At 36.7% G+C, this 27,182-nt stretch overlaps 1 protein-coding gene across 4 annotated transcripts in view; it reads right to left on the bottom strand.

The window, feature by feature from the left end:
* Positions 1–27,182, bottom strand: part of SLC44A5 (solute carrier family 44 member 5) — a 531,948-nt gene that overhangs the window by 131,669 nt on the left and 373,097 nt on the right. For all 4 annotated transcript variants that reach the window (XM_050805076.1, XM_050805057.1, XM_050805084.1 and 1 more), the window contains one exon: positions 5,251–5,299. In XM_050805076.1, coding sequence (XP_050661033.1) covers positions 5,251–5,299 — 49 coding nt within the window. The remainder of the gene's footprint in view (positions 1–5,250; positions 5,300–27,182) is intronic.

Consider the following 27,182-nt stretch of genomic DNA (forward strand, 5'->3'; position numbering starts at 1 on the left):
TCAATCCTGGAAAAGACAGAATTCTGGCAGGACAGAGTTGGTTAGAAGGAAAGCAAGACATCATTTAAAAGACTATTTCGGTAACTCAGTTGAGAGATTATTAAAGCCTCGACTCAGGCAGTTGTAGGGAAAGCAGAGTTCTAAGAGGTAAAAAGAAGACAAAATCTGCAAGGTTTTAGGACTATTGTATATTCAGCGTAGAAGCAAGAATCTAGCACTATTGTGTTTAACAACTAGTTTGACTGTAGTTTGACTAGTTTGACTGTAGAAGGTGTAGTTTCCTTCACCAAGGGAGGAAACACCATGAGAAGGAGCAGGAAGGGTATAAAGGGCAAAGGAGCTCATGAATTCAGGCTTTAAACTGTTGAGTTTAGGATACCTGTGGCATATCCAGGTAGAACTATCAAGTAGAAAGTCAGAAATATAAATACACTTCTGAGGCTTTTTGAAATACTGATATATTTATTTTAACTAAAACACCTGTAAAAGGGGGAAATCTTGAAAGAACATTAAAGTCTAATGGAAAATTCTCTCTTCTGAAAAATACCCTCTGATCATCCCTGGAGTGAATTGTGGACACTCTTTCTTGGCGCTCCAAGAGTAGTGTGCGCACTTATAATACCGTGTTGTAGTTAATTGCTTGCTTGGCTGACTCTTCAGTTAAGCCATGAGCTCCACTATGAACAGCTGTACATAGCAGACCTGTGACTAACAGTTTTGATCATGTCACACCACTCCCCCAATACTAATTTCTCCAATGAGTTGCCACTGCCTGAGAATCAGCTCCAAATGCTTTAGCATGGTATTCAAAGCTCTACATAATTTTGTCTTAACATATCTGCCTAAACAGTCTCTGAGTTCTCTAAACCCTTGAATAAACTCTGCTGAGCCAAACCAGTTATGTACATTTCTGCAGGGTCTGAATATTGATTTTGTCATGCCCTAGAATTACTCCAACTCAGGGGTGATGACTGGCACTAAAAAAGCTCACAAGAGACTGATGTCTAAAATCAGAATGCCAATGAAATAATTTACATTGAGAAATTTAATTGCTGAGCCGAACTGATGTTCATGTTGCCCTGACCAGTTCATTCCTCCTGGTAGGCAAACTAAATGAAAAACCTAATTATCAAAAGGTTGCTTGGTGAGTGTGGAGTCAGAACAAGGGGAATTACATGAATAGAATGCTTGATGGCATCCAGTTCTGCTAGCCTGTGGTCAAGAGAGCAGGATCCTTACATAGGATCCTTGTATCAATTTGGCTTAGGTGCCCTAATCTGGAGAGTTCTTGGATGGACAGAGTTGTTTGATCATCATTTGTACTTCTCTTTAGATATGATAATAGATTGAATAAATTTATCATCAAGACTTGCTGGACCAGAAGCCTTACAGGCCTCATTATGGTAACTACCTACATCTCTACTTTAATTACATGTTAATTTCTAGTTTAACCCTTAGAAAGCAGTGCTATCTTCCAAATTCCTAAGTTTGGAAAAGTGCTTCCCATAAATTAGTAGTCTTCCTTTCTCTGTGACCCTGCCCAGGAATCAGCGCCTCTGACCCCAGCCTCAGAGTGCCCTTCCTCCCCTGTTGCTGTGAACCACACATTTGGTGCACAGCCCACGCTACTTGTGCTTGCTCTTTAGCTTATCATATGCATGTGGGATCTTGTCATCTGGTGTGTAATTTTCCTTGGAGGACAGAGATGTGGATTCAATATTTGTGTGAGTAATTAATAATGAGGTCTAGCTTTTCAGTTTTTCTTAGTATACCACTGGTTATGGCACCTATTCCTTGGATGACATTCTGTTTGTTAAAAGTATGGTTATTATTATTACTATTATTATTGAGACAGAGTCTTTCTCTGTTGCCCAGACTGGAGTGCAGTGGCACGATCTCAACTCACTGCAACCTCTGCCTCCTGGGTTCAAGAGATTCTCCTGCCTCAGTCTCCTGAATAGGTGGGATTACAGGCATGCACCACCACACCCAGCTAATTTTGGTATTTTTAGTGGAGACGGGGTTTCACCATGTTGGCCAGGCTGGTTTCAAACTCCCGGCCTCAACTGATCTGCCAGCCTTGGCCTCCCAAAGTGCTGGGTTTATAGGCATGAGCCACCGTGCCCGGCCAGCATATGATTATTTCTTTCATAGTTATGCTTGAAAATATCAGCATTCTTTAAAATTGCATCCTTTTTTCAGGATAGTTATTCTATTTAAAACAAAATGAAACAAACTCCATCTCTAAAACCCGAGATGATAACATGTGGCCTTTATTACAGGATGCCAACTGTAGCAATTTGGACTTTATTTTCCTAGACTTGGATCACAGGTCAAGTAAATGGTCATAACATTTTAATGACTTTGCCCTAACATAAAAAGAGAGATAAACAGAATAGGCTGAACTTTTTGTATGAGGGACCTGTAAATCTTTGACCTCCCTTGACACAGCATACTTAGATCCACATCATATGCAGTGTCATGCCCCCTGTAGACACTTTATACAAACTAATTGACTTGAGAAATAGTATGAGGTGTATTCCATGATACCTAGTAATGCAAATAGCTCAGAGAACTCTGCTACTACTTTCCTGTTAGCAGAGTATCTTGTTTAGGAACATGAACCCAATATCACACCAATGGCATCTGAAAATGGTAGAGGGTTCTGATAGCATCTTAGCAAGAACTTTAAATAAAGACTTAGAAGTCGTAAAGTTTAAACCCATAAGTGAAGCCTCACTTACACATGCTGACTATTTTGTCTCAAGTGTGATAATGCTATAGCCGTTACTCAGCCTCCTTTGAAGTTCATCCTTGTATTTATCCCTGGATTCTGTGTCACACTGCTTCCTTCCCATTCTTGTTTTCTTTCCTTCACTCCTTAAATAAATGTGTATAGTACCCCTAACTCTATCAGAAGAATTACACTAGTCGGTAATAACACAAAGATGGGATGTTCTTATCCTCAAAAATAAGTGGGCTTATCAGCAGGCTTCCTACAAGGCAGTACAGGAAGAGAAACAGTGGATTACATGGTTCTTACCTAACAGAAGAAAGCATACCAATTCTCCATTAAATAAAATGTAGTTAGGTCTACATTATGAGATGAATTTCTCATGTAGCATCTTATCAGAAAGCTTTTATTTCTTAGTTTTCTATGCATATTCATTTCCAATGTCTAATGCCAAGGGTAATTCTGAATACCTTTTTAACTAATCAATCATTTTTTGATTCTGTTGAATATCAGGGAGAAATCTTGGGGCCTGAATATCTACTTTGTGAAAAGGGCCTGGGGAAACACCTTAAACTATCAAAATCATCTTTCCTTGATTATTGGACAATAGTTCTCATACACCCAGTTCTTGGTAGATGAGAACAAATGAGACACTGAGTTCACCTCTCCTATGCATGACTATTACCCCTTCATCTTTTCTCAAAACAAATACAGTTGTGTGGTGACTAGGCACAAAATACTGCCCTTGTGAACTGAGAGAAGAAAACATAGTGGACTGACAAGCAGAGAATGCTGAAGAGTCTGTCTGATTATCCAATAACATTTTGGATTTCTCAGGAGAGCTGCATGATGTAAGCACAAGGTGTTATTAAAGCCAGTCCTGCTGCTAAAGGCAATATGGAGAATTGGGGGCTTCTTACTTGCTCCTTAAGCACCCCGATTATTTTCCCAGTAAGGGCAGTATAGAACCCTGCTGCCGGAAAAGTTACAAATGGGCCAACTACGTCTTCCTGTAGTTATGCCCCCACGATTTTACAATGCTCTCCTCTGTTCTTGGATTGAAGGCAGAGGAAGGTATGCCCACAGAATGACCAGTTCACCTTTGAAGGTCTTTGTGGTACCGGAGACATCACAAAAGGCCCCAGGTAAAAATAAATTACTTTCCTCACAGTGATGATCACAGTCATTTAGACTTTACCTGAACTACCCGGTTCCATCATTAAATTCTACATAATGGAAGACAGGAGATCTCACCTCTTTTACTACACCTGAAACCAGCCAGGCCTAATTCCGCTTTCTTATCTATGGCCTAGAAACCTGTAATCTGTATTTCCTCTTTCTAAATGTGTCAGCTTATTTATTATAATTATTATTACTGCTGAATCTGATTTATACCTGAAGTTTCCTTGAAGTCAATAGGCTATATTTGATGCTTACAAATAGGTTATTGTAAAATGGATGTAATGATAGTAAAAGTAGCCACCACACTGAATGAGGCTGTTTGTATACTAGACAACAAAATGTATTCATGATGTTACCATGGAGAGAAGGGAGAGATTTTGGACTCATTTTAAAGAAGGCACCTTTATTCTAAGTATGCCTTTAAATGAGTAACCTGAAACAAATGACTTGTTTTTTTTTTTTCACAAAATTAGAACAAACTGAATATACATCTTTTTAAAGCTGGGCTATTACAGGGACATAACAGTAAATGCTAATGTACATACTGATGGTTGGCACGTGCAAATGAGCATGCTGATCGCTAGTTCACATCACGGTTCATTATGACATACAACTGCCAGAAATCAAAGTTAAGCAAAAAACAGCCACCAACTGTGTAGTCTTCCCTCCATATGTAGCCATTTTACCCCACAATCCCCTTTGTGATTAGCAAAAAGCTTGCAAATAGAGGCTAAAATAAATAATAAGAGGACTATGAATTGCTGGCTAATTTAAAAATGGCACAGAACCTTGGAGAGGGGAGGAAGCACCAGCTGAGACGAGCACATATTTCCCTAGAGCATTTTAAACTATCCTAAAGTGCACACGATGCACTGGTGAATGACTGCCTCTGAGAAAGCACCCTGATCTTGGAAGCTGAGCGGCACAAATACTTGGCATAGAACTCTGCATGGCATGGCAACTCTGCATTTGCATTGGTAAGTCCCAGAGTAAACAGGTGCATAAAACAACTGCTTAAATGAGTTTGCTTCTCTACAAAGTGGTTAAATCTCATAAAGCATTTTTTTCGCTTCTCTTTTTGAAAAGTACAAACACTTAGTTTAATAATGTAAGGCAGTTCATTTGCTAACGGGAGAAGATATTCATGACTCACGGAAAGATTTATTCTCTGTACTTTCCCTGTGTAAATAAGGTGACATTTAGGCAGAAATAAGTCATTGTCCCCTCACAGTAGACATAATTCTCCATTGATTGGAAAATAGTACCTCCCCCATCCCCCAAAGCTTTCTGTGTATGTTTAAAAAAAGCATATTCCCCCAAAAATAATTGCTTACCTGTTGGAAACAGGCCCCTTGAAATCTGGGTCATATGTCCTTGGATCACCTGCATTTAAAACAAAGACCTTTTAAGCATATAAGCCAGCACATAAATTAATATAAAATATTAATTAAAAAAATCTACATATTGGTTAGTCCACTGCTCAGTGCAGTGATGAATTCATACTTTGGTTTGTTGAAACATAAGTATGTCTTGGTTATGGTTGTCAATTCTTTCTCCTCTCTCCAGCTTAGAAGGAAGACTGGGAAGAGTGGTTAAGGAACATATTCCATACACCTGGTGAATGTATCCTCCCACCATACTGTTCCATACACCTGGAGAATATATCCTCCCACCATACTGAGCACCAACATTAAAGATTATATCCAGGATAGCAAAACTTGAAGCCTTTATGGTCTGCAAAACAATTTTACCATCTTCCATCACCAAGTGTTGCTGAGGACTTATGAGGTGCACAGTTCAATATGAGATGCCTCCTTATCCCAGCTCTCCCATTCCTCTCAGTAGATTAGGCCTTCCTTCGAGAAGTTCAAATACTAGTTACTGTCTGTCTCTATCATGTTGGCTGTATGGTACATAAAAATTAATGTTCTGTTATAGAAACATTTTTATTTCAGTTTTTTCAATCTACTGGCAGACTTCATGCCATCTGGGAAGGTGCCCTTGTCACTCTGCTGCATTATGATTGTGATATATTACCCTTTTCTTTAAACAGTAAAAGTACACATGGAATGGCTTTTTTCTCCCTGCATGTACTGTGTGGGCAGACCCAGTAACAAGTTATGTAAAGTCTTTCCTGGCCAAAGGTGTGCACTTTGCAGTCCCCAAACTCTTGACTCTTCTCCTACAACCTAAGCACTCCCACGTGTTCCTCTAGGGATTTGTCCCTGTAAAAAGGTCTGGTCCTGAATAAAAGATAAAATTTTCCTGTTTGAGACAGTTGATATGTACTTCAGTGCCACGTTCTCTAGCACACTGTCTGCTTCTCTTTTTTGGACAGCTTATCTGACTCTGCTTCACTGCAACAGATAATATTAAAAGTGTTTAAGTCTACTTTATCTGAGCACTGACCATCCCTCTGTCCCCCAATCCACAGGAGTGGGTCTTTAGTTGTGACATTTCTTCTTTGTGCCTGTTTTCTGGCCATGGCCAACTGGATCTGGTTTAGATATTGGATCCAAGCTGGGCCAGTCAGATTCTCAGTCCCAGGAATTTAGAATTAGAATAGACAATGAGTTATTCTCAGTGGAAGACGAACTGCAAAATATAAACCTCGAAAACAAGAGAAGCAGAGAAATCTGGCTTTCAGAAAGAAGTTATTGAAGTAAATATTCAAAGAGAAACAGAGATGATGGTCCTAACAGCCTTTATCTTGTGGTCTAGTTCTTACCTGAAGCTCAGAGTTGAGTTTCATGAGACACCTTACAGTCTCAAACTGTGTTCCCTTTTCTCACTTTTAACTAGTTCAGATTGTTTATATGTAACAAAAGAGCCAAAGAGTCCTATTAACAATTCGCTCTCTCGGCTTACATTTTAACAATTCATTTTAACAACATTTTTTGGATCCTTGCCATGAACACGTGGTGTGAGGATATGAAAAGGAATTTTTCAGACTAAGTCTGCCTTTATGAATCTCATACTTGAATAAGAAATATAAGCTCAAGAGAGCTGGACATGGGTGGCTAACACCTATAATCCTAGCACTTTGAAAAGCCAAGGCTGGTGGACTGCTTGAGGCCAGGAGTTCCAGACCAGCCTGGGCAACATGGCAAAACCTCAAATTAGCTGGGCGTGATGGTGCACACCTGTAGTCCTAGTTATTCCAAAGGTTGAGGCATGAGAATTCCTTGAACCCAGGAGGTGGACATTGCAGTGAGCTGAGATTGTGCCACTGTACCCCAGCTTGGGTGAGAGAGCAAGACAGATGAGAGAAAGAAAGAAAGAGAGAAAGAAAGAAAAGAAAGAGAGAAAGAAGGAAAAAGAGAAAGGAAAAAAGGAAGAAAAAAGAAAGAAAAAAAGAAAGAAGGAACGAGAGAGAAAGGAAGGAAGGAAGGAAGGAAGGAAGGAAGGAAGGAAGGAAGGAAGGAAGGAAGGAAGGAAAGAAAAGAAACATAAGCTGGAAACATTTCAACACTGTGCAGTGAGAGCTGTGATAGAGAATGCTGTGGGGCACAGGGCGGGTCATGAATGAACAGGTTTCACAAGCTCCTAACACTCAACTTTGACTTCATTTTCTGCTCATGCTCTGACCCTGTGCTCTTTGACTTGAATCTTTCACTCTGATTTTGAACATTAATATTTGCAACATTCCTGGTTCTAGATTTCAGTTACCAAATCTGTCTGAATAGCTGAAATAGCTCAAAAACTTTTAGGGGTACAAGATTCCAACAATCCCCCATATCAAATATTCCAATTCCATAGATCTGAGGAATGGGACTGAGAATCTGTATTTTTAAATGACCCACTAACTGACTCTGATGCACAGGCAGATTTGGGAACCATTAAGCTATTTGATTTTCATCTCAATTGTATAACTACATCCCTGTTTACACACTGTCATTATGTCTAGTTCTACTTAACAGACCAACCTAATGGAGAAAATGAGGAGAAAAGTAGGTCATCATGATGTGTATGAGTTTTGGGAAACACTACCATTAGATGTGAGGAGCCAGTGACAGAGTTTTAGGAAGAGACACAGACATTCAAGAAAGTCAAAGTATTTCAAGAAAAAGGAAAGATCATAAATTCTATAAAATTTATTCTTTTTTTTATATTTTTTATTTTTTATTATACTTTAAGTTCTAGGGTACATGTGCATAACATGCAGGTTTGTTACATATGTATACTTGTGCCATGTTGGTGTGCTGCACCCACCAACTCGTCAGCACCCATCAACTCGTCATTTACATCAGGTATAACTCCCAATGCAATCCCTCCCCACTCCCCCCTCCCCGTGATAGGCCCCGGTGTGTGATGTTCCCCTTCCCGAGTCCAAGTGATCTCATTGTTCAGTTCCCACCTATGAGTGAGAACATGCGGTGTTTGGTTTTCTGTTCTTGCGATAGTTTGCTGAGAATGATGGTTTCCAGCTGCATCCATGTCCCTACATAGGACACAAACTCATCCTTTTTTATGGCTGCATAGTATTCCATGGTGTATATGTGCCACATTTTCTTAATCCAGTCTGTCACTGATGGACATTTGGGTTGATTCCAAGTCTTTGCTATTGTGAATAGTGCTGCAATAAACATATGTGTGCATGTGTCTTAATTTTATTTGTACCAGGGACTACTCTAAGTGCTTTACACATAGGTCTGCCATCTTGCACAATTCCACATAGAACACATTGTACTTCTCTGAGCAGTGCAGTGGAATAGCCCTAGTGTATTTATTATGTCATTTAATGTTTCTAAAAATTCATGCCATTTCAATGTACTAAAATATGCCATTATTATTATTCTATTTTACAAATAGGAAGTTTGGGTACAGAAGGGTGAGATAATTTTCCCTAGCTCACCCAGCTAACAAGAGGCAGAGGTGGCATTGAAAGGCAGACTGTCCAATGCCAAAGCCTGTGCTGAGCCATTTAGCAGTAAGTTGCTCATTGGTCATTTTAAAGTAATTCCACAGATGAGTAAGGAGAAGACAGGTTTAAAGGGGTTAATAACTCATATTGATTTTGTAATTATTTGCTGTTTACATTAAAGTTAGGCAAAACCAGCTTAAAAGTATTTAGGCCGGCTTCCAATTTTTCTGTGATTTGTACCTCACCAAGAGAGAAAGTGGATTGCAGTGTAAATGAAATGCCATTGTCGAATCTGCCAGAAAAGCTGACACTTTCAGATTGTAAATCCTGGCTGCTTCATATTTCAGTTGAAAATACACTAAAACCACAGTCAGATGATAAGATTGAGCTGATTCTGTATAGTAATGACAGCTGGAAAGTGATTACTTCACCCTACCCCCATGTGCCGGCAGAATTTGTATTGTCATGCAAATTTTTTATATCCTGCAAATCAATAGAGGGCAGTGCTTTTATGGGGGCCCTCAGTACTCTAATTGAATCTCTGGAATAAATAGACTGAGGGGCCAGCTAAATGAAAAAAGCCACAGTGGCTCCCGGTCATGTGGCTTAGCTCCTCGAATGCAATTCATATTTCTCACTTAAAGAAAAAAACCCCTAAAATTATATAATATTTTATAAGCTTCTTAAGTCATTTGACTTTCTGATCACCAAATTTATTGTCTTACAACAGTAAATTTAGAGTCATTGGAAAACATTTATAAAAGACAGCTACACATTTGTTGTTGTGGTTAACAGTTGCTATTGCAACCATACAATGCAATTTCTGAACCAGAAATAATTTATGAAGATTAAGGAAAATAGTTCAGGTAATTAATTCAATTCATAGGTGCAGATTTCACATGGCTACATTGAAAGCAAATGGCAACATAAAGCAGCCAGTCATGCTTAGAAAGTCTCTTTTCTTTAAAAGTAATCTGTTTCTCAAAGAAAATGACAATATAACTACCATTGATAAGCTGTAAAAAGTAAAAATCCAAAACATTTGATTTTATTCCTGCAGGAATATTCTCCTTCTGAGAACCTAATATTAATTCAGAGAGCAAAAAAGTAACTAAGGTGGGATGAATACATGTTCTAGAATTTAAAAGAGACCTACTATGAGTAAGCAGGTCAGATAACTTTCCAGTGAACATGGAAAAATGGAGCAGTACAAAATTAAGACTTTAATATACAACAATAGCCAGCAGAGAATTGTGAATAATTATGCATGTGTTTTATTTTATTTTTAAAATATGCTTTATAGTATGTCTATAAAAGAGGGCCTGTCATTTCATTCAAAGAAAGGGTTCTGTTTTCCTCTAAGTCTCACCAAATAATAAGGAATCATGTTCTTTGCCATTTCTTACAGGATGATATTTCCACTTCTTAGCCCAACACACATGGCTTTTTATGATATGGCTCATCTCACCAGCCGTATTTCTTATAATGCCCCTCTTTGAACTTGGTCTTATGCAATTCTGTACTATTTATAGTTCCCCCCTTTTCATATTCTGTTCCCTCTGAGTAATGTGACTTTCTCTTCCTTATTCCCTTGGTGATGGCTAAAGGAGGCCTACACTTCCCCTCACAAACTTGCTACTGATTCTCAAGAAGGACAAGAAAAAAAACATTCTACTGGCCACCGTGCCAAAATGGGCCAAAGTTAATTCTACCCACTTTGACAGGAGATCAATCCTGAGAACTTTCAAGGAATTCCATTCCAAAGCAGCTAATTCCATTAATCTCTGAGACACAGTAATTCCATTTGCATTGCTGTGCTTACGACACTGTATTACAGGTTATCTGTTTACATGTTGTGGTAGATAGAATAATGGCCTCCCAAATATGTTCACATCCTAATCCCTGGACCCTGTAAATATGTTACCTAATATAAGGAAAGGGAGTTTGCAGATGTGAATAAATTAAGGACCATGAGTTGGTGAGATTAGCCTGGATTATCTGGGTGAGCCCAGCGTGATCACAAGGGTGCTTATATAGGGAAGAGGGAAGCAGATGAGTCAAAGAAGGAAAGATGACAACAGAAACAAGATTGGAATGATGCAATGTTAGAAAAACTCAACTGGCCATTTCTGGCTTTAAAGATGTAAGAGAGTCACGAGCCAAGGAATACAGAAGCTTCTAGAACCTGTGAAAAGTAAGAAAATGTATTTCCCCTGGATATCCTGCTAATGCCTTGATTTTAGCTCATTGAGATGTATTTTGGACTTCTAACCTCTAGAAATGTAAGATAATAAATTTGTGTTTTTCTAAGCCACAAGTTTGGGGTAATTCATTACCACAGCAATAGGAAGCTAATACATATGACTATTTATCCTACTGGATTACTACATAGTTTCTCTAAGGTAGAAATGAGATCTTGGTTATTTCTCTGTTCCTGTTACCTACATTAGTGCCTGTTGTACACATCGCAGGCATTCAATATTTACAAAATAAGTTTTAAAAGAATGTCAATGTAATTTTGATATCTTGTATAATTAATTTAGATTATGAAAATACGGGGAGGCCGAGACGGGCGGATCATGAGGTCAGGAGATCGAGACCATCCTGGCTAACACGGTGAAACCTCGTCTCTACTAAAAAATACAAAAAAAAAAAACTAGCCGGGCGAGGTGGCGGGCGCCTGTAGTCCCAGCTACTCGGGAGGCTGAGGCAGGAGAATGGCGTAAACCCGGGAGGCGGAGCTTGCAGTGAGCTGAGATCCGGCCACTGCACTCCAGCCTGGGCGACAGAGCGAGACTCCGTCTCAAAAAAAAAAAAAAAAGAAAAAAAGAAAATACAACTAGAGGATCAATCTTGTCAGTCACCAGCAAATCACTTTAGATAAATTTCAACTTAGATTAAAGGAAGTTAATACACGCCTAGAAGTGCACTGATGTGACAAATTATTCCCCTTATCACCAACACGAATTCAGTATCTGATTGTAATGTTAAGGCAAGTAGCAGCTAACAAAGGAAATAAGGGAGAAAGTATCCCACACTGGTGAATAAAAATTGGGTATCAAATTAACTGGTATAAAATGTTATTTCTATCATCTATAAGCAGTATGATCTTGGGAGAATTACTTTTTGCCCCTCTAACCTTCCGTTTTGTCATCCATAAAATGATAGATAGCGGAGGGGAAAAAAGTTTGGAAACAATTTCTGTCTTTGGAGGAGACCAACTAACATGGGAAACAGTAAAATGTAAATTATCCACATAACGAAAGTGATCAGTGTAGAGTCAGTACAAACCAACTTGTTGAATTGACACATTGGCTACAAATAATACCAATAATTCTAGAAGGATTTCAGTGACTAAGCTGGGTGTGATGGTTATGGAATAACTTTTAGGAGAGAAATTTTAACCATACTTAGAGGAAAGAATGTGTCATGTGTGAAAGCTAGACAACAGCACATGCTGAGCTGTAACAAAGAGCTATGCCTGGGGGACAAGACATGACAGCAGGTAGAAGAATTAAGCACATTATCAGGAGTTGGAGGAGGACTTACACTGTCCCCAAAGTCTTCTGAATAAGCGACCTAATTGTTATGTGTTTATATATTTGATGCAGAGGAAATAAGAAAGTTAAGGCAGATGAATCAATGAGGAAATGACTGTTGTATTTCAGACATAAGATGGTAGATGCCTGACTGAGGCTGTAGCTCTGAAAGAGGATGAGGTAATTCAAGAAGCATTACAGAGGAATACATTTGTTGGGGGTGAAAGAAAGGGCATGGTACCCTGCTTCATCACCTAATGATGACAATGCCTCATGCAGAAAATGATGAGCATTCCAGAAACTCATCTCAGGCAGAAACATGACCCCACATTGGACATGGCATGATTAATGGAAATGCAAATGAGATTCCTTCAGCACTGATTTCAAACCAAACAATACAGTGGTATCATGACCTATGACGGCTGTTTTTCTCCCAGTCTGAGTAACTTCCTAAACATATGAGATGATAAATCACCTTATATTCTACCAAGAATGTCAAATCTCCTGTTTTAAGAAACATTTGCCGAATCACTAGGATGGTTTTTAAGTAGTTTGCATCATCATTTGAAATAATTTGCTCTATATGAACACAAATCATAAACAATTCAGTTATAACCTTGGAGGTAATAACTAAAAGAAACACCTAAAAAGAAGGTGTTTCTCTCTTCTTTAAGAGGCACTCAGGCTGCCTCTTAACAGACTGATTTTATAGGCAGTGCTGAAGGATGGATGTTTAGGGGGCATTTGAAATGTACTTTTGAAAAAATGATTTTTCTTGATTAGTGTGACAAAGCAGTGAATTTGTGGTGTAGAACAGCCATGAATTATTGGATAATCACACATCTCAGAATAAATAAATTCTGAATCAATATTGATTTAAAAAGAAAGTCTGGAAGTAAACAAGAACATGAATTGAGTTTGAAGGTTATCAGCTTGGGTTTTCTAACATTTCTTTCTAGCTATATTTGTATTTTATTGCTCGACATGAATCACTCAAAAAAAAGAACCATGAAATACTCTAATTACATTGAAACAACTCCTTATTTTCCTCTAGTTTCAAAGGTTATGCAGTTCATTATCATGCCAGGCCCTTTTCCCTTACCTCCAAAAAAAAATAACAACTTCACAATTAAAGATGGAAAACGAACAGCACATGCATTCGCGCTAAATATAAAATAAGTGACTTCACCTTGCTTTTCTGAGTGCGGAGTTCAGGCAGCAGCACGGTAAATGAATAAAGATTGGGGAAAATGATAATTTTCATCATTAAATAAATATAAAAATTAAGTTCTGTAGAGAAGGGGAAAATTGTCTTTAAAGTTGTAGCTAAGTAAAAGACTTTCTATTAAACTTAAGAATAAATACTACTAAAGAAAAACATCAAGAGTTTGTCAGTTTATCACAAATGCATAAAGCAGTTTGGTAGCTAGTGATAACATCTCTCCTGCCTCCTCATATCGCCCACAGGTTATTGATGAGAATAAAATTAAACTGCTTATCAACTCTGACTTTTGCCACAACTCAAGAAGATAGACATTACTAATCACTGGAAAAAAATCCCTATTCCTGGGTCTAAAGTGTAGGAAAGAAAACATGCTTTAGTGTACCATTTCTACCCACAATGCATCATGATCTACCAAATAAAAACTACAGGTGGAGTATTCTATTAGAATCTGTATCACATGGATGCTTCTATTTACAGGGTAATTGAGCAAAAATGGTGGTAAACTATGATCTCTCACCAATGGGTCAGGCCAGTCACTTAGAACGATAAACAGGAGAAACAGCAGACAACAGGGACTCATACAACATATTGTATTATCCACCATAAGCTGTTATTGAGGTAGAGAGAGAGAGAGAGATAGAGATAGAGAGAGAGAGAGAGAGAGAGAGAGAGAGAGATCTTCTTTCCCAGGGCTAAGGGAGTGGTGGTGATTGTGTGTGTGTGTGTGTTACAGATTAAGACAATCATATGAAATAGACGCCTAGGGCTGATCTCACCCTCTTTTGGAGTCCTATCTCCCTGGCTAAAGTCAAAGATACAATAGCCTGGATTTTATATACTTGTAAATTCTGTGGACCATATGTGAGGCAGAAATGTCAGTGAATATTTTTTCTAACAAAATGGATTTTTCATAAAGAGACTGAACATATTGTGAACTAACTGTCAAAAGAAAACCTTGGGATTACTTCTCTTATATTCTGCATAGATTTGGAAGAGAGAGTGAAAGGCTAGAAAAGGAAAACCTAGTATTTAAGAAAAGGGATTTGCCTCATGTTCTTCCATGATGCCAGTAGTACAAAACTGTGAGGATAAATCTGCAAGGAAAAACTATACCTGCTAGCTTCAATTCCAAAAGGATTGTAAGCTCCCTTCTCTCTCTCTTTCTCTCTCCCCCCCCCCATTTTTCTCTCTCTCTCTAAGCACTAAAAATTTTAGATATAAAGCTTAAAGAATATTTAAAAGCACTATAAAATTGACAAAATAGTGGAAAAATATCAGACAAAATACAAGAAAATACTGACAAAATACAGGAAAAAGGAGGACCCAGAGAAAGAAAGATACTACTAAAGCCATTATAGCCTCAAAGATATTTATCAACTTAGCAAATTCCATGAGTAAGGGGGCCAGAAGACATAATCCAGAGGCTGTTCAAGATGAGGGCTCAAATAGACTGTCCCTCCATACAGTTGGAACTTCAGAGAGCTATCCCCTCAGATTAAATCCACCATATCCTTAAGAATGGTGGCACTAAGCAAAAAAATGAGGAAAAACACCTCATTTGAATTTGCAGTGTATGTGAAGTAATCTAAACTCTATTCGATCTGTAGGTGCTCCTAGAAAACTAACAGATTGATAAAAACAAAAGACCTCTGTTGCAATGTACTTTTATTCTATGTGTTCTCATAAATAGTTTTCCAAAGAAAATATGCAGCTCACACAAAAAAAGCTACATCAGGAAACAAGACACCAAGAAAGAATTAGATCATTAGCAAACATTAATAGATATACAAAGTCTTCAGATATTTAAATTATTAGTCCTAGGTTATAAAACAACTATATTTACTATTTTTTAGAAATAAAACACAAACTTGGAGATAAATGTGAAGAACTATTAAAAAGTTACCTAGTAGATCTGAAAATGAAGCAAATTGAATCTAAAAAAGAAAGCCACAACAAATGAAATGTAAAACTCAGTAGATAAATTTGACATTGGATTAGACATAGCTGAAAATACAATTAGCAAACTAGGAAGTAAGTCAACATAAATTATTTAGATGTAGCATAGAGAAATAAAGAGATGAAAAATATTAAAAAATAATTGCTGGGCGAGGGGCAGTGGCTCATACGTGTAATCCCAGAACTGTGAGAAATAAATGTCTACTGTTTCAGCCACCCAGTCTATATAGTATTATGTTATAGCAGCCCAAGCAGGCTAAGAAATATACAAGCTCAAGTTTATTTACAATTTCATTAAACACAAAGGGACAAAATATGCCTGTAAAAGATAAAATTGTCATACTAGATAAAAAACAAAATCCAACTATATGCTATATGTATGTACAAAAAACGAGGCTAGAAAAAGATTGAAACAGGCCAGGCATGGTGGCTCACTCCTGTAATCCCAGCACTTTGGGAGGCCAAGGCGGGTGGATTACGAGGTCAGGAGTTCAAGACCAGCCTGGCCAACATGGTGAAACCCTGTCTCTACTAAAGATACAAAAAATTAGCCAGGCATGGTAGCATGCACCTGTAATCCAAGCTACTTGGGAGACTGAGGCAGGAGAATCGCTTGAATACAGGAGGCAGAGGTTGCAGTGAGCCGAGATTGTGCCATTGCACTTCAGCCTGTGTGACAGGGTGAGACTCCATCTCAAAAAAAAGAAAAAGAAAAAGGTTGAAACAAAAGGAAAGAAAAAGATAAAGCATGTGAATTTTAACCAAAAGGAATGAGTTGAAGTTGATCTCTGGAAATCAAAATTGTAGTAAAATATACTACTGTTAGGTTGGTGCAAAAGTAATTGCGAATTTTGCCATACTTTGAATGGCAAAACCACAATTACTTTTGAACCAATCTATAGCAATAAAGAGGGTCATTTCAAAATAATAAAGGTTCAGTTAACTAGGAAGATGAAATAATTTTAAATATATGCACTTAATAACAAAGTTCAAAATGTGAATGTGTAGAACTACAAGGAGAAAGAGACATAATCATGGTAGAGATTGTAACACACTTTCTCAGTATTTTATCCAATACTTTGATCAAAGAGACAAAAATCATCAGTAAGTGTACACTTTATTCAATGAATGGTGGTAGGACAATGGATATCTGTAAAGAAAAATAGAAATAAAGTTGGACATTACCTTACATCAGATACAAAAATCAATCTCAGATAGAAAAGCCTGAACTGAAAGGTAAAATTATAAAGTCATTATGACCTCAGAGAGAGGATTTATTAAGCAGTGCACAAAAAGAACTAGTTACAAAGTGAGTCGATTTGTAGAGAGACAGATATAAGGTATTTTTACATTTCTTGGAAGCATCAGACTTTCTTCCTTCTGTTACACTGGTATCAATAAATGAGTTCTAATGTAAGGGAAAGCATTGTCACACGTGGCAAGATAATGCACTTTGATGTACCCAACTCTACAAAGAACATCAGTTCTTGAGGATGGAACTAGAGTGGTTGTACTGAGAGTGGTTTAGAAAGCCTGGTCACTTTAAGAGTCTTCCATTCCAGTCTCTAAGATTCTAATTGTCACCCTACTCCCCCAACCTATCCTCCAAAAGCATTGCTCATAATGAATAGTAGGCTTTACCAAAAAAAAAAAAAAAAAAAAGAAAAAGAAAAAAAGAAAAGAAAAGAAATTTTATTCAGTGAAAGGCTCAATAAAGAGAGGGATAACATTGAATTACTAATATCCAGAATATGTAAAAAACCTCATTTTTAAAAAGAGCTTTAAATTAAAAGAACCTTGAAGCAAAACTGGAATCTGTTCTATTCTTTTTGAAAAACAGGATTTCTTTGGAGTACTATTAAAAGACTAAGAAGGTTCTTATACCCAAGATAAATTCTGTGTTTTATCAAGATACTTTTTGGGCTTTATGTTGTCTTTTCTTTTTTTTTTCTTCAACTTTTATCTTAAATTTCAAGGTACATGTGCAGGGTATGCAGGTTTGTTACACAGGTCAACGTGTGCCATGGTGGTTTGCTGCACAGCTCATCCCATCACCCGGGTATTAAGTCCAGCATCTCTTAGCTATTTTTCCTGATGTTTTCCCCCACCGCCAGTCCCCAAGCAAGCCACAGTGTGTGTTGTTCCCCTTGATATGTCCATGTGTTCTCATCAGAGAACTTTTGTTTTTTTTTAAAGACAAAACTTTATAAAAACATGAGCAAAAGACTTGGATAGGAACTTCAGAGAAGAAAATCCAAATGGTCAATAAATAATGAAATCATATTCAATCTCATTGATAAATAGAAAGATATACATTAAAACCACAAAGAGAAATTATTATATATCCCCCAAAGATGCATAAAAAGTAAAAAGTTTGATAATATGATGTCTTGACAAAGATGTGGAGTCTTATATACTGCTAGTGAGAAGAAAAATTGGTAGAAGTGTTTTCAAGAAGTTTAGCATGATCTGACCCTATGAAAGAACAATTTCAGTCCTAAATATATACCCCATACTACATGTATGTACATTAAGACACATGTATAATAAGGTTCATGGCCGCATCATTTGTAATAGCCAAAAATTTAAAACAATACAATGTTTTTCAAAAGTAGAAAAGATAAATAATGACATAGTTGTACAATAGGATACTGAACAGTTACTTCTTTGCTAAAGTAATCACTGTCTTGAATTTCATGATGATCATTTATTTGCTTTTCTTGTAGTTTACTATTTCTTACACATTCCTAAAAAATATAATTTGTCTATTTTTGGCTTTACATCGATGGAATCAAATGATACTTGTTTTTTCCTCTTATCCTTATGTTTGTTAGATTCATATGGCCATATGTATGTTCTCTCTCACTCTTTCTAAGACATACCCACAATCTCACTCATAAAACAGAAGAAAATGAAATGTTACATTTTTCCAAACAAGAAATCCAAAACATGTTATCAATATTACTTCAAAGGCTCAAGTAATCCAAGTTCAGAGACTGAGACAGTCCATTCAATGAGCCAACTGAGCATCTGCTATCATTTTGATTACAGCTGGAAATTTGTGTAACTTTAGCAAGTCACTTCTCTGACTCAAGATATAATAATTTCTTGACTATCTATTAGTCCTCAAAGAGGTTTTGTTTATTGTCAGCCATCCCTACTGGAATTTAAGAGGGTCAGCTTTAAGAGGGCAGGAACTTTGTCTGTTTTGTTCATTACTGTATGCCCCGCCACTCAGAACAGTGGTTCTGGATCATAGTAGATGCTGATTAAATATTTGCTATGAACAAATAATGGAATTTCTCTTAGAGCTGTCTTTTTAAAAATTATTTGTTCTGCTATGTTTTATTCACTCTCCACACAGGCTGATGCCAGTTAGGCTTTTCATAATGCTGCTCATGCACCCATTGGCTAGAATGCATCATAAAACTGACTTAAGAAGTATTCTGCTTTCACATTTTAAAAACCTGAACAGCCAGGCGGATTTCCAACTTACTTTCTGCAGAGATATAATGATGACAAAGTTACAAGGCAGGATTAATATGTACACTTCCAAGTAATTTCTAGTCACTTGGTTGCTTGAGTGATATTTCTGCCAATAGTCATTCCCTCCTGCTGAGGCAGCTAAGGAGGGCTGGCAACTCTAGTTTTCGGTTCAAAAACAGTAATATGGTGTAAGGTAGAACCTATTCTCAACACTTTTCCAAGGATTCTTCTTCCACATTTTATTCATTTGAAGGCCTGGAAATTGACACATGACCTTTCACCCACTACTGATTTTTAAAATGAATATTTTAGAATCCAAATATAAGTTAGCAGTGGGATTTTAGAGCAAAGTTTCTACTTCTAAAGAACATGTATAGGTAATATGCATAGAATCACTATAGATGTCTGTTTCTCTAACCATAAATTCCCTTGATCATCCCAGTGCTATAGGAAAGTCTCTTAGAGGACTGAGACTGAACCCTTTAAAGCTGTGTGCAGGTGGGTGTTCTAGGCATTCTGAAGATAATTCAGGTTATTTCATTTTCAATTATTCCTTAAACTTCTTGATTGGTGGAATACTTGAATTAAAATATCTGGAAGTGTTAGGAGAAAAGTTGAGTGTTGGGAGAGAAGCTGAGGCAGGGCTTACATGTCTGTTAGACTTGCTGGCTCCCAGCTTCTAGCACTCCCATTATCTCAAGCAGCCATATGTTTCTCATTCACTTGATAGCTGTTTGCTTTCAACCCCCACATCCTCACCACCTGTTTCTTTGTTTGAGCACCAATAAATAGCGTGTTCAGGGCCTTCTCAGCCTCCACACTCTCAGTGACCCCCTGGTCCCACTTTTTCTCTCTCAAACTGTCTTTTTCTCATTCCTTTGACTCCGCCGGACTTTGTCACCCACATGACCTGGTGTTGGGTCTGATCACTCCAACACAGAAAAGCTTACAAAAATCAAAGGATTATCCAGTGGCCCAATCAACTCTTGAGCTCTTAAGTAAAACTTCCTAGGTCTTCTTTCTCTTGCAGGAATTTTCCAGAATTTCTGAGGTATCTATTTTTGACTCAGATCTTTTAGGTAGCCCTATGTTCTCAAGGAGAAAGGAGCTATGGATCTCTTTTCTGTGCCACAATGGCACCAATCCAAGGAGGGTTCACTACCTTCTTCTACTTAGGTCAACATTAAAATTGAGAAACATTTCTTCATTATGTCATAATGTATGTCTATTTCTCAATGTCCACTTTCCCACCACTGTGTGTTATCAGTCACAGTCATAAATGAGAGGTTGGTAAGATGTGCTTATTTATTTAGTAATATACATTTAGTCAAAACTTTTAAAGTATGGAATTCTCTATGTTTAACCAACAAAAATTTCCCATACACATTCTTATTAATGAAAACTTCACAAAGAAATAAAACCAAGGTTGATGCACATGAAGACATAAACCACTCTTAAGTAATTTAAAAGATACTGTATAAAAATTATAAACTGTATTTTGTGCTAGGAGCAAAAGATGTGGTAGAAAGAGCTAATCAAGATCAAAAAGTTTATATTCTAACACTATGTTTTTGACTCAATATGTAATCTTGAAAAAATCATTTTGCTTTCTTATGTCTCAGTTTCTGTTAAAGGAAGAATATAATCCATACATATCACAACTGGAAAAGTCAAATGAGATCATGATGTGAAATTATTTATGATATTTCCATGAATCTGAAAAAGTATTGTGATTATTACTGTTACATATTAAATTATATGTGAAATTTCCGACAGACAAGAAGTCCTCAATAAAAATTACAGTTATGTATCACATAATGACACTTCAGTCAATGATGAATCACATACATGGAGGTGGTCCTCCAAGAAAATAATGGAGCTGAAAATTTCCTATTGCCTAGTGACTTAATAGTCATTGTAACTTCATAGCACAAAGCATTACTCGTGATTGTGATGTTGGTGTAAACAATACTATGCTGTCAGTTGTATAAAAGTATCACACATACAATTATTTATGGCCACAATACTTGATAATAATAAATGACTATGTTACTTGTTTATGTATTTACTATACTATATTTATTTAAAAAAAAAAACCCAGTAAATTGTAAAACAGCCTCAGGCAGGTCCTTCAAGATGTATTCTAGGCCTCTTGAAGGCGGTGGCACATGCCTGTAATCCCAGCACTTTGGGAAGTCCAGGCGGGCAGATCATCTGAGGTCAGGAGTTCGAGACTAGCCTCATCAACATGGCAAAACCCCTTCTCTACTTAAAATACAGAAATTGGCTGGGCATAGTGGCTGGCACCTGTAACCCCAGCTAGTCGGGAGACTGAGGCATGAGAATGGCTTGAATCCAGGAGGCTCAGGTTGCAGTGAGCTGAGATAGTGCCACTGCACTCCAGCCTGGGTGACAAAGCAAGACTCTGTCTCAAAAAACAAAAAACAAACTAACAAAAAAGAGATATTCTAGAAGAAGGCCTTGTTATCATAGGAGGTGACAGCTCTGTGCATGTTATTGCTTCTGAAGACCTCCCAGTGGGACAAGATGTGGAAGTGGAAGACGGTGATATTGATAGTCCTGACCCTATGTAGGCCTAGGCTAACACATATTTTTGTGTCTCTGTTTTTAACAAAAAGTTTAAAAAATAAAAAATGTAAAAATAGGAAAAAGTTTATAGAATAAGTATATAAAGAAAGAAAATTTTTTGTACCACTGTTTATGTTTTAACCTATTATTACAAGAGTCAAAAAGCTTAAACAATTTAAATTTTAAAGTAAAAAAGTTACAGAAAGTTAAGGTTAATTTATTATATATTATACATTTTAAATAAATTTAGTGTAAACTAAATACACAGCAATATACAGTAATATCTTAATATACGGTAATGTCCTAGGCCTTCACCTCACTTACCTCCCTTCACTCACTGACTCACTCAAAGCAACTTCCAGGAAGTCTTGAAAATTCATTGTAAATGCCGTATTTACAGGTGTGTCATTTTTTATCATTTATACTGTAGTTTTAGTGTACCTTTTCTATATTTAGATATGTTTAGGTACAGAAATACTTGCCATTGTGTTACAACTGCCTACAGTATTCAGTACAATAACATGCTGTACCGATCTGTAGCCTACGAGCAATAGGTTGTACCACATGGCCTAGGTGTGTAGTAGGCTATACCATCTAGATTTGCCTAAGTACACGCTGTGATGTTTGCACAACAACAAAATTGCCTAACAATGCATTTCTCAGAACATATTCCCATCCTTAAGTGGCACATCACTGCATTTCCCAACTCTTCTCCTAAGAACTCAAATCAATTTTAATTCCCACATCTGTGCCATCCATTCCATCTTCTGTTATCTTACTTGTAGGAATTTAGAGAAAGAAAAGAATTAACTTTATGCCTTTTCTCGGCCTTAGCTGCTGGTGTCTTTCCAGCCTCTAAAACAACCAAGAGCACCCTCCTGTATCTCATCACTAAGCTCTTGAACTCGGAGGCTCAGGCAGCCTGTGATACTGTTCATTGATAGAGAGCCCTTAAAATGTGAACGTGTCCTGACCAAAAACTTCCCTCTAAGTTCATTTCAACCTCTGAAAAGCTTTCTTTGAGCATTCAGTAGAATTGATCTTTCACCGAGTGCTTTCTCTGTAAGGCCCTATCAGAGACACAAAGATGGATCAGAAGCAACACCTCTTGTGAAGCAGAAATACACAAATGTACAAAGACTGTAATACAAGAACTCAACAAGTGCTTAAAGAGGAAAACATAAAGGCCCTGGAAAATGTGAGGGAAGACAGTTCATGTTTAGCTGAGAAACCAGGAAAAGCCTCACATAAGGAGGTGGTCTGCAAGCTAGACTTTGAAAGAGGGGTACGAAAATGGGCCCGGTGGGTGGAGGAAGGAAAACTTGGGATAGAGAAATCCAGTGTGTCAAGGAAATAGTGAACCATGAGGAGAGAAATGGATAATTATGGTCATAGTTTAAGTTAAAGACTTACTCAAATCAGCTAGTTTTCTTTTTTTACTAATTTAACTTTAACCTTGCTCTCAAATCTCATTACAAAAAAACAAGTTACATGTCACACATCACTTCCAGAAAACCTGTTCCAGAACTTTAGAAATGTTAGAAAATAACTTGCCTTTAAAATTTAACATGGTTTTTGCACTAGTCTGTTTCTAGTCCTGTGCTTTTTCAATGTCACTTACACACACACACACACACACACACAATACACACAACATAGTCCTGCATACTATTGCTTAGGAAAGATTTTTACTACATTAGCTACTTTATTTCCAACCAGAAACTGTATCTGATTCATTGTTTAAGTACTAAATAAAAATATAAAGAGAAGAACAGAACAGAAAACAGGTTAAGTTTGAGCAGCCAGGTTTTTCCAGTAGATACCCCAGGAAAAAAATACTTGAAATAATGTAAATCAAGTTACAGTGACTATGTGAGGCACAGGGGAAAACTGTTATGAATTAAAGATGTTTGATAAGTATGCATGCCATATTTGGTATATTTAAAATAACCTTTAGCTATTGTTGTGCTAGTGCTATACTTTAAGTCTCAATTTGGTATGTTAGTCAGTTTTGCATTGCTTTTTTTTTTTTTAACTTTTTTCTAGCTTTATCAATGTATAACTGACAAATAAACATTATGTATAAGTAAGGTATATAATGTGATGATTTGATATACATTGTGAAATAATTACTACAATCATACTAATTAACACTAGCATCACACATAGTTACCATTTTTGTGTGTGTGGTGAGAACAGTTAAGATATATTCCTTTACTAAATTTCAAATATATAGTATAGTAGTATTAACTGTAGTCACCATGCAGTACTTTATACCCCCCAAATTTATTTTTTGTAATTGAATAATATTTTATTAATATTATTTTTAACCAACAAATCATAATTGTGTACATTCATGAATGGGATATGATGTGATGGTTCAATACATATATACAATGTAGAATGATTCAATCAAGCTGATAAACATATCCATTATGCTTGTTATCATACTCTGTGGTGAGATATTTGAAATTTAAACTGTTTTGAGATAAACAATATATTATTGACTTAATCACCCTGCCGTGCAATAGATCTCAAAAACCTATTCTTCCTAAGTGAAACTTTATAACCTCTGACCAACAATTTCCCATTCCCTCCCTTCTCTACACTCCCCCCGCACGCAACCTCTGGTAACACCATTCTACTCTCTCTTTTATGAGTTTGACATTTTGAGATTGCACATATAAGTGAGACCTTGCAGTATTTGTCTTTTTGTGCCTGGGCGTATTTCACGTATAATGCCCTCCAGGTTGCTCCATGTTTTTGCAAATGACAGAATTTTCTTTTCTTTTCTTTTCTTTTTTTTAAGGTGGAATAGTATGCTATTATGTTTATATACCATTTTCTTTTTTTTTTCTTTGTTTGTTTTCTTGTGACAGGGTCTCACTCTGTCACTCAGGTTGGAGTACAGTGGCATGTTCTCAGCTCACCGCAAACTCCACCTCCCAATCTCAAGCCATCCTCCCTCCTCAGTCTCCGGAGTAGCTGGAACTACAGAGGCATGCCACCACGCTGGCTAATTTTTTTCTTTTTTCTTTTTTTTCTTTTTTTTGTTAGAGACAGGGTTTCACCATGTTGCCCAGGCTGGTCTGGAAAACCTGGGTTCAAGCAATCCACCCACCATGGCCTCCCAAAGTGCTGGGATTACAGGCCTGAGCCACCCAGCTATACCACATTTTCTTTATCCATTAATCTGTTGATGGACACTTAGGCTGATTCCTTATCATGGCTGTTATGAATACTACTGCAGTGAATATGGGACAGTTGATAACTCTTCAACATGTTGATTTCAATTCCTTTGGATGTGTATTCAGAAATGGGATTGCTGGATCATGTGGTAATTCTATTTTTGTCTTTTTGAGGAACTTCCATACCATTTTTCCATAATGACTGTACTAATTTACATTCTCACCAACAGTGCATAGGGTTTGCTTTTCTCTGCATCCTCACCAATACTTGTTATCTTTCATATTTTCGATAGTAGCCAACAGGCATAAAGTGATACCTCACTGTGATTTTAATTTTGCATTTCCCTAGTGATTAGTGATATAGAGCATTTATTCATATCCTGTCAGCCATTTATATATCTTTTTTTGAGAAATGTCTGTTCAGGTCCTTTCCCTATGTTTTAATTGAGTTATTTGTTTCCTTGCTACTGAGTTGTTTGAGCCTCTTATATATTTTGGATATAAATTTCTTATCAGATATATGGTTTGAAAATAAGTTTTCCCACTCTACAAATTGTCTGTCTTTTCACTTTGTTAATTACTTCCTTTACTGTGCAAAAGCTTCTTAGTTTGGTGCAATGCCATTTGTCCATTTTTGCTTTTGTTGGCTATATTTTTGGGGTCATATCAAAAAAATCAATGCCCAGACCAGTGTCATGGAAATTTTATTCTGTTTTGTTCTAGTAGTTTTATAGTCTCAGGTAGTATATTTAAGTCTTTTGTTCATTTTAAGCTGATTATTTATTTTATTTCATAGACAGGGAGTCTCACTTTGTTGTCCAGGCTGGTTTTGAACTCCTGGCTTCAAGTGACCCTCCCACCTTGGCCTCCCAAAGTGCTGGAATTAGAGGTATGAGCCACTGCACCTGGCTGTTTTTTTGTATATGATGTGAGATAATAATTCAATTTCATTCTTCTACATTTGGATATCCAGTTTTCCCAACACTACTTATCAAAGAGATTATCTTTTTTTTCCCATTGAGTGTTCTTAGCACCTTTGTTGAAAATCACTTGAATGTAAAAGTGCAAGTTTATTTGTAGGCTGTCTGTCCTGTGCCATTGTTAAATGTGTTTTTAATGCCAGTGTCATGCTATTTTGATTACAATTGCTTTATAATATATTATGAAATCAGGGGATGTAACGTCTTTGGCTTTGTTCCTTCTGCTCAAGATTGTTTTGGCTCTTTAGGGTCTTATGTGGTTCCATAAAATTTAACAATTATCTCTATTTGTGAAAAATGCCATTGGAATTTTGATAGGGATTGCATTGAATCTGTAGAGCACTTTGCATAATATGAATATTTTAACAATATTAATTCTTCCATTCCATGAACGCAAGATATCTTTCCATTTATTTGTGTTTTCTTCAATTTTTTGCATCAGTGTTTACAGTTTTTGGTATACAAATATTTCCCCTACATGATTAAATTTACACCTAAGTATCTTATTTTTTGTTGCTAGTATAAATGAGATTTTTTCTTCATTTTCTTTGGAAATAGTTTGTTACTAGTGTATAGAAGTGCTAATGATATTTTATAGTTGAGTTTGTGTCCTACAGCTTTTCTTAATTCATTTATCAGTTTAATAGTTTTTTGGTGGAATCTTTACAGATTCTATTATATATATAAGATCATGTCATTAGTAAGCAGACAATTTCACTTCTTTTCCTATTAGGATGTCTTTTGTTTCTTTCTGTTGCTTAATTGCTTGGTCTAGGACTTCTAGTGTTATGTTGAAAAGAAGTCATAAGAGTGAGCATTCTTATTTTATCCCTGATCTTAGAGGAAAAGCTTTCAAGTTTTCACTATTAGTTATATTAGCTGTGGGCTTTTCATATACGGCCTTTATTGTGTTGAGGCACATTTCCTCTATACGTAATCTGTTGAGAGTTTTTTATCATAATAGGATGTTGAATTTTGTCAAATGCTTTTGTGCATCTATTGAGATAATCATATAGTATTTACGCTTCCTTCTGTTAATGTAGGGTATCACAATTGTTTTATTGGCATATGTTAAATCATCCTGGTATCCCAAAGATAAATCCCACTTGATCATGGTGAATAATTGTTTTAATTTATTGTTGAATTCATTTTGCTAGTATTTTGTTGAGAATTTTTGCATTTATGTTTATCAGAGATCCTGGCCTGTAATTTTCTTTTCCTGAGTTGTCCTTGTCTGGCTTTCTATCAGGTTAATGTTGGCCTTGTAAAATGACTTTGGAGGTATTCCATTCACTTCAGTTTTTTGAAGCACTTTGTGAAGAATCAGTATTAGTTTTTCTCATTTTATCCCTGATCTTACAGGAAGACATTTTGTTACTGATTAAATCTCCTTACTTATTATCCATCCATTGAGATTTTTTATTTATGCATGATTCAGT

The sequence above is a fragment of the Macaca thibetana genome, chromosome 1 (genome assembly GCF_024542745.1).
Source record: "Macaca thibetana thibetana isolate TM-01 chromosome 1, ASM2454274v1, whole genome shotgun sequence".
Lineage (NCBI taxonomy): Eukaryota > Metazoa > Chordata > Mammalia > Primates > Cercopithecidae > Macaca > Macaca thibetana.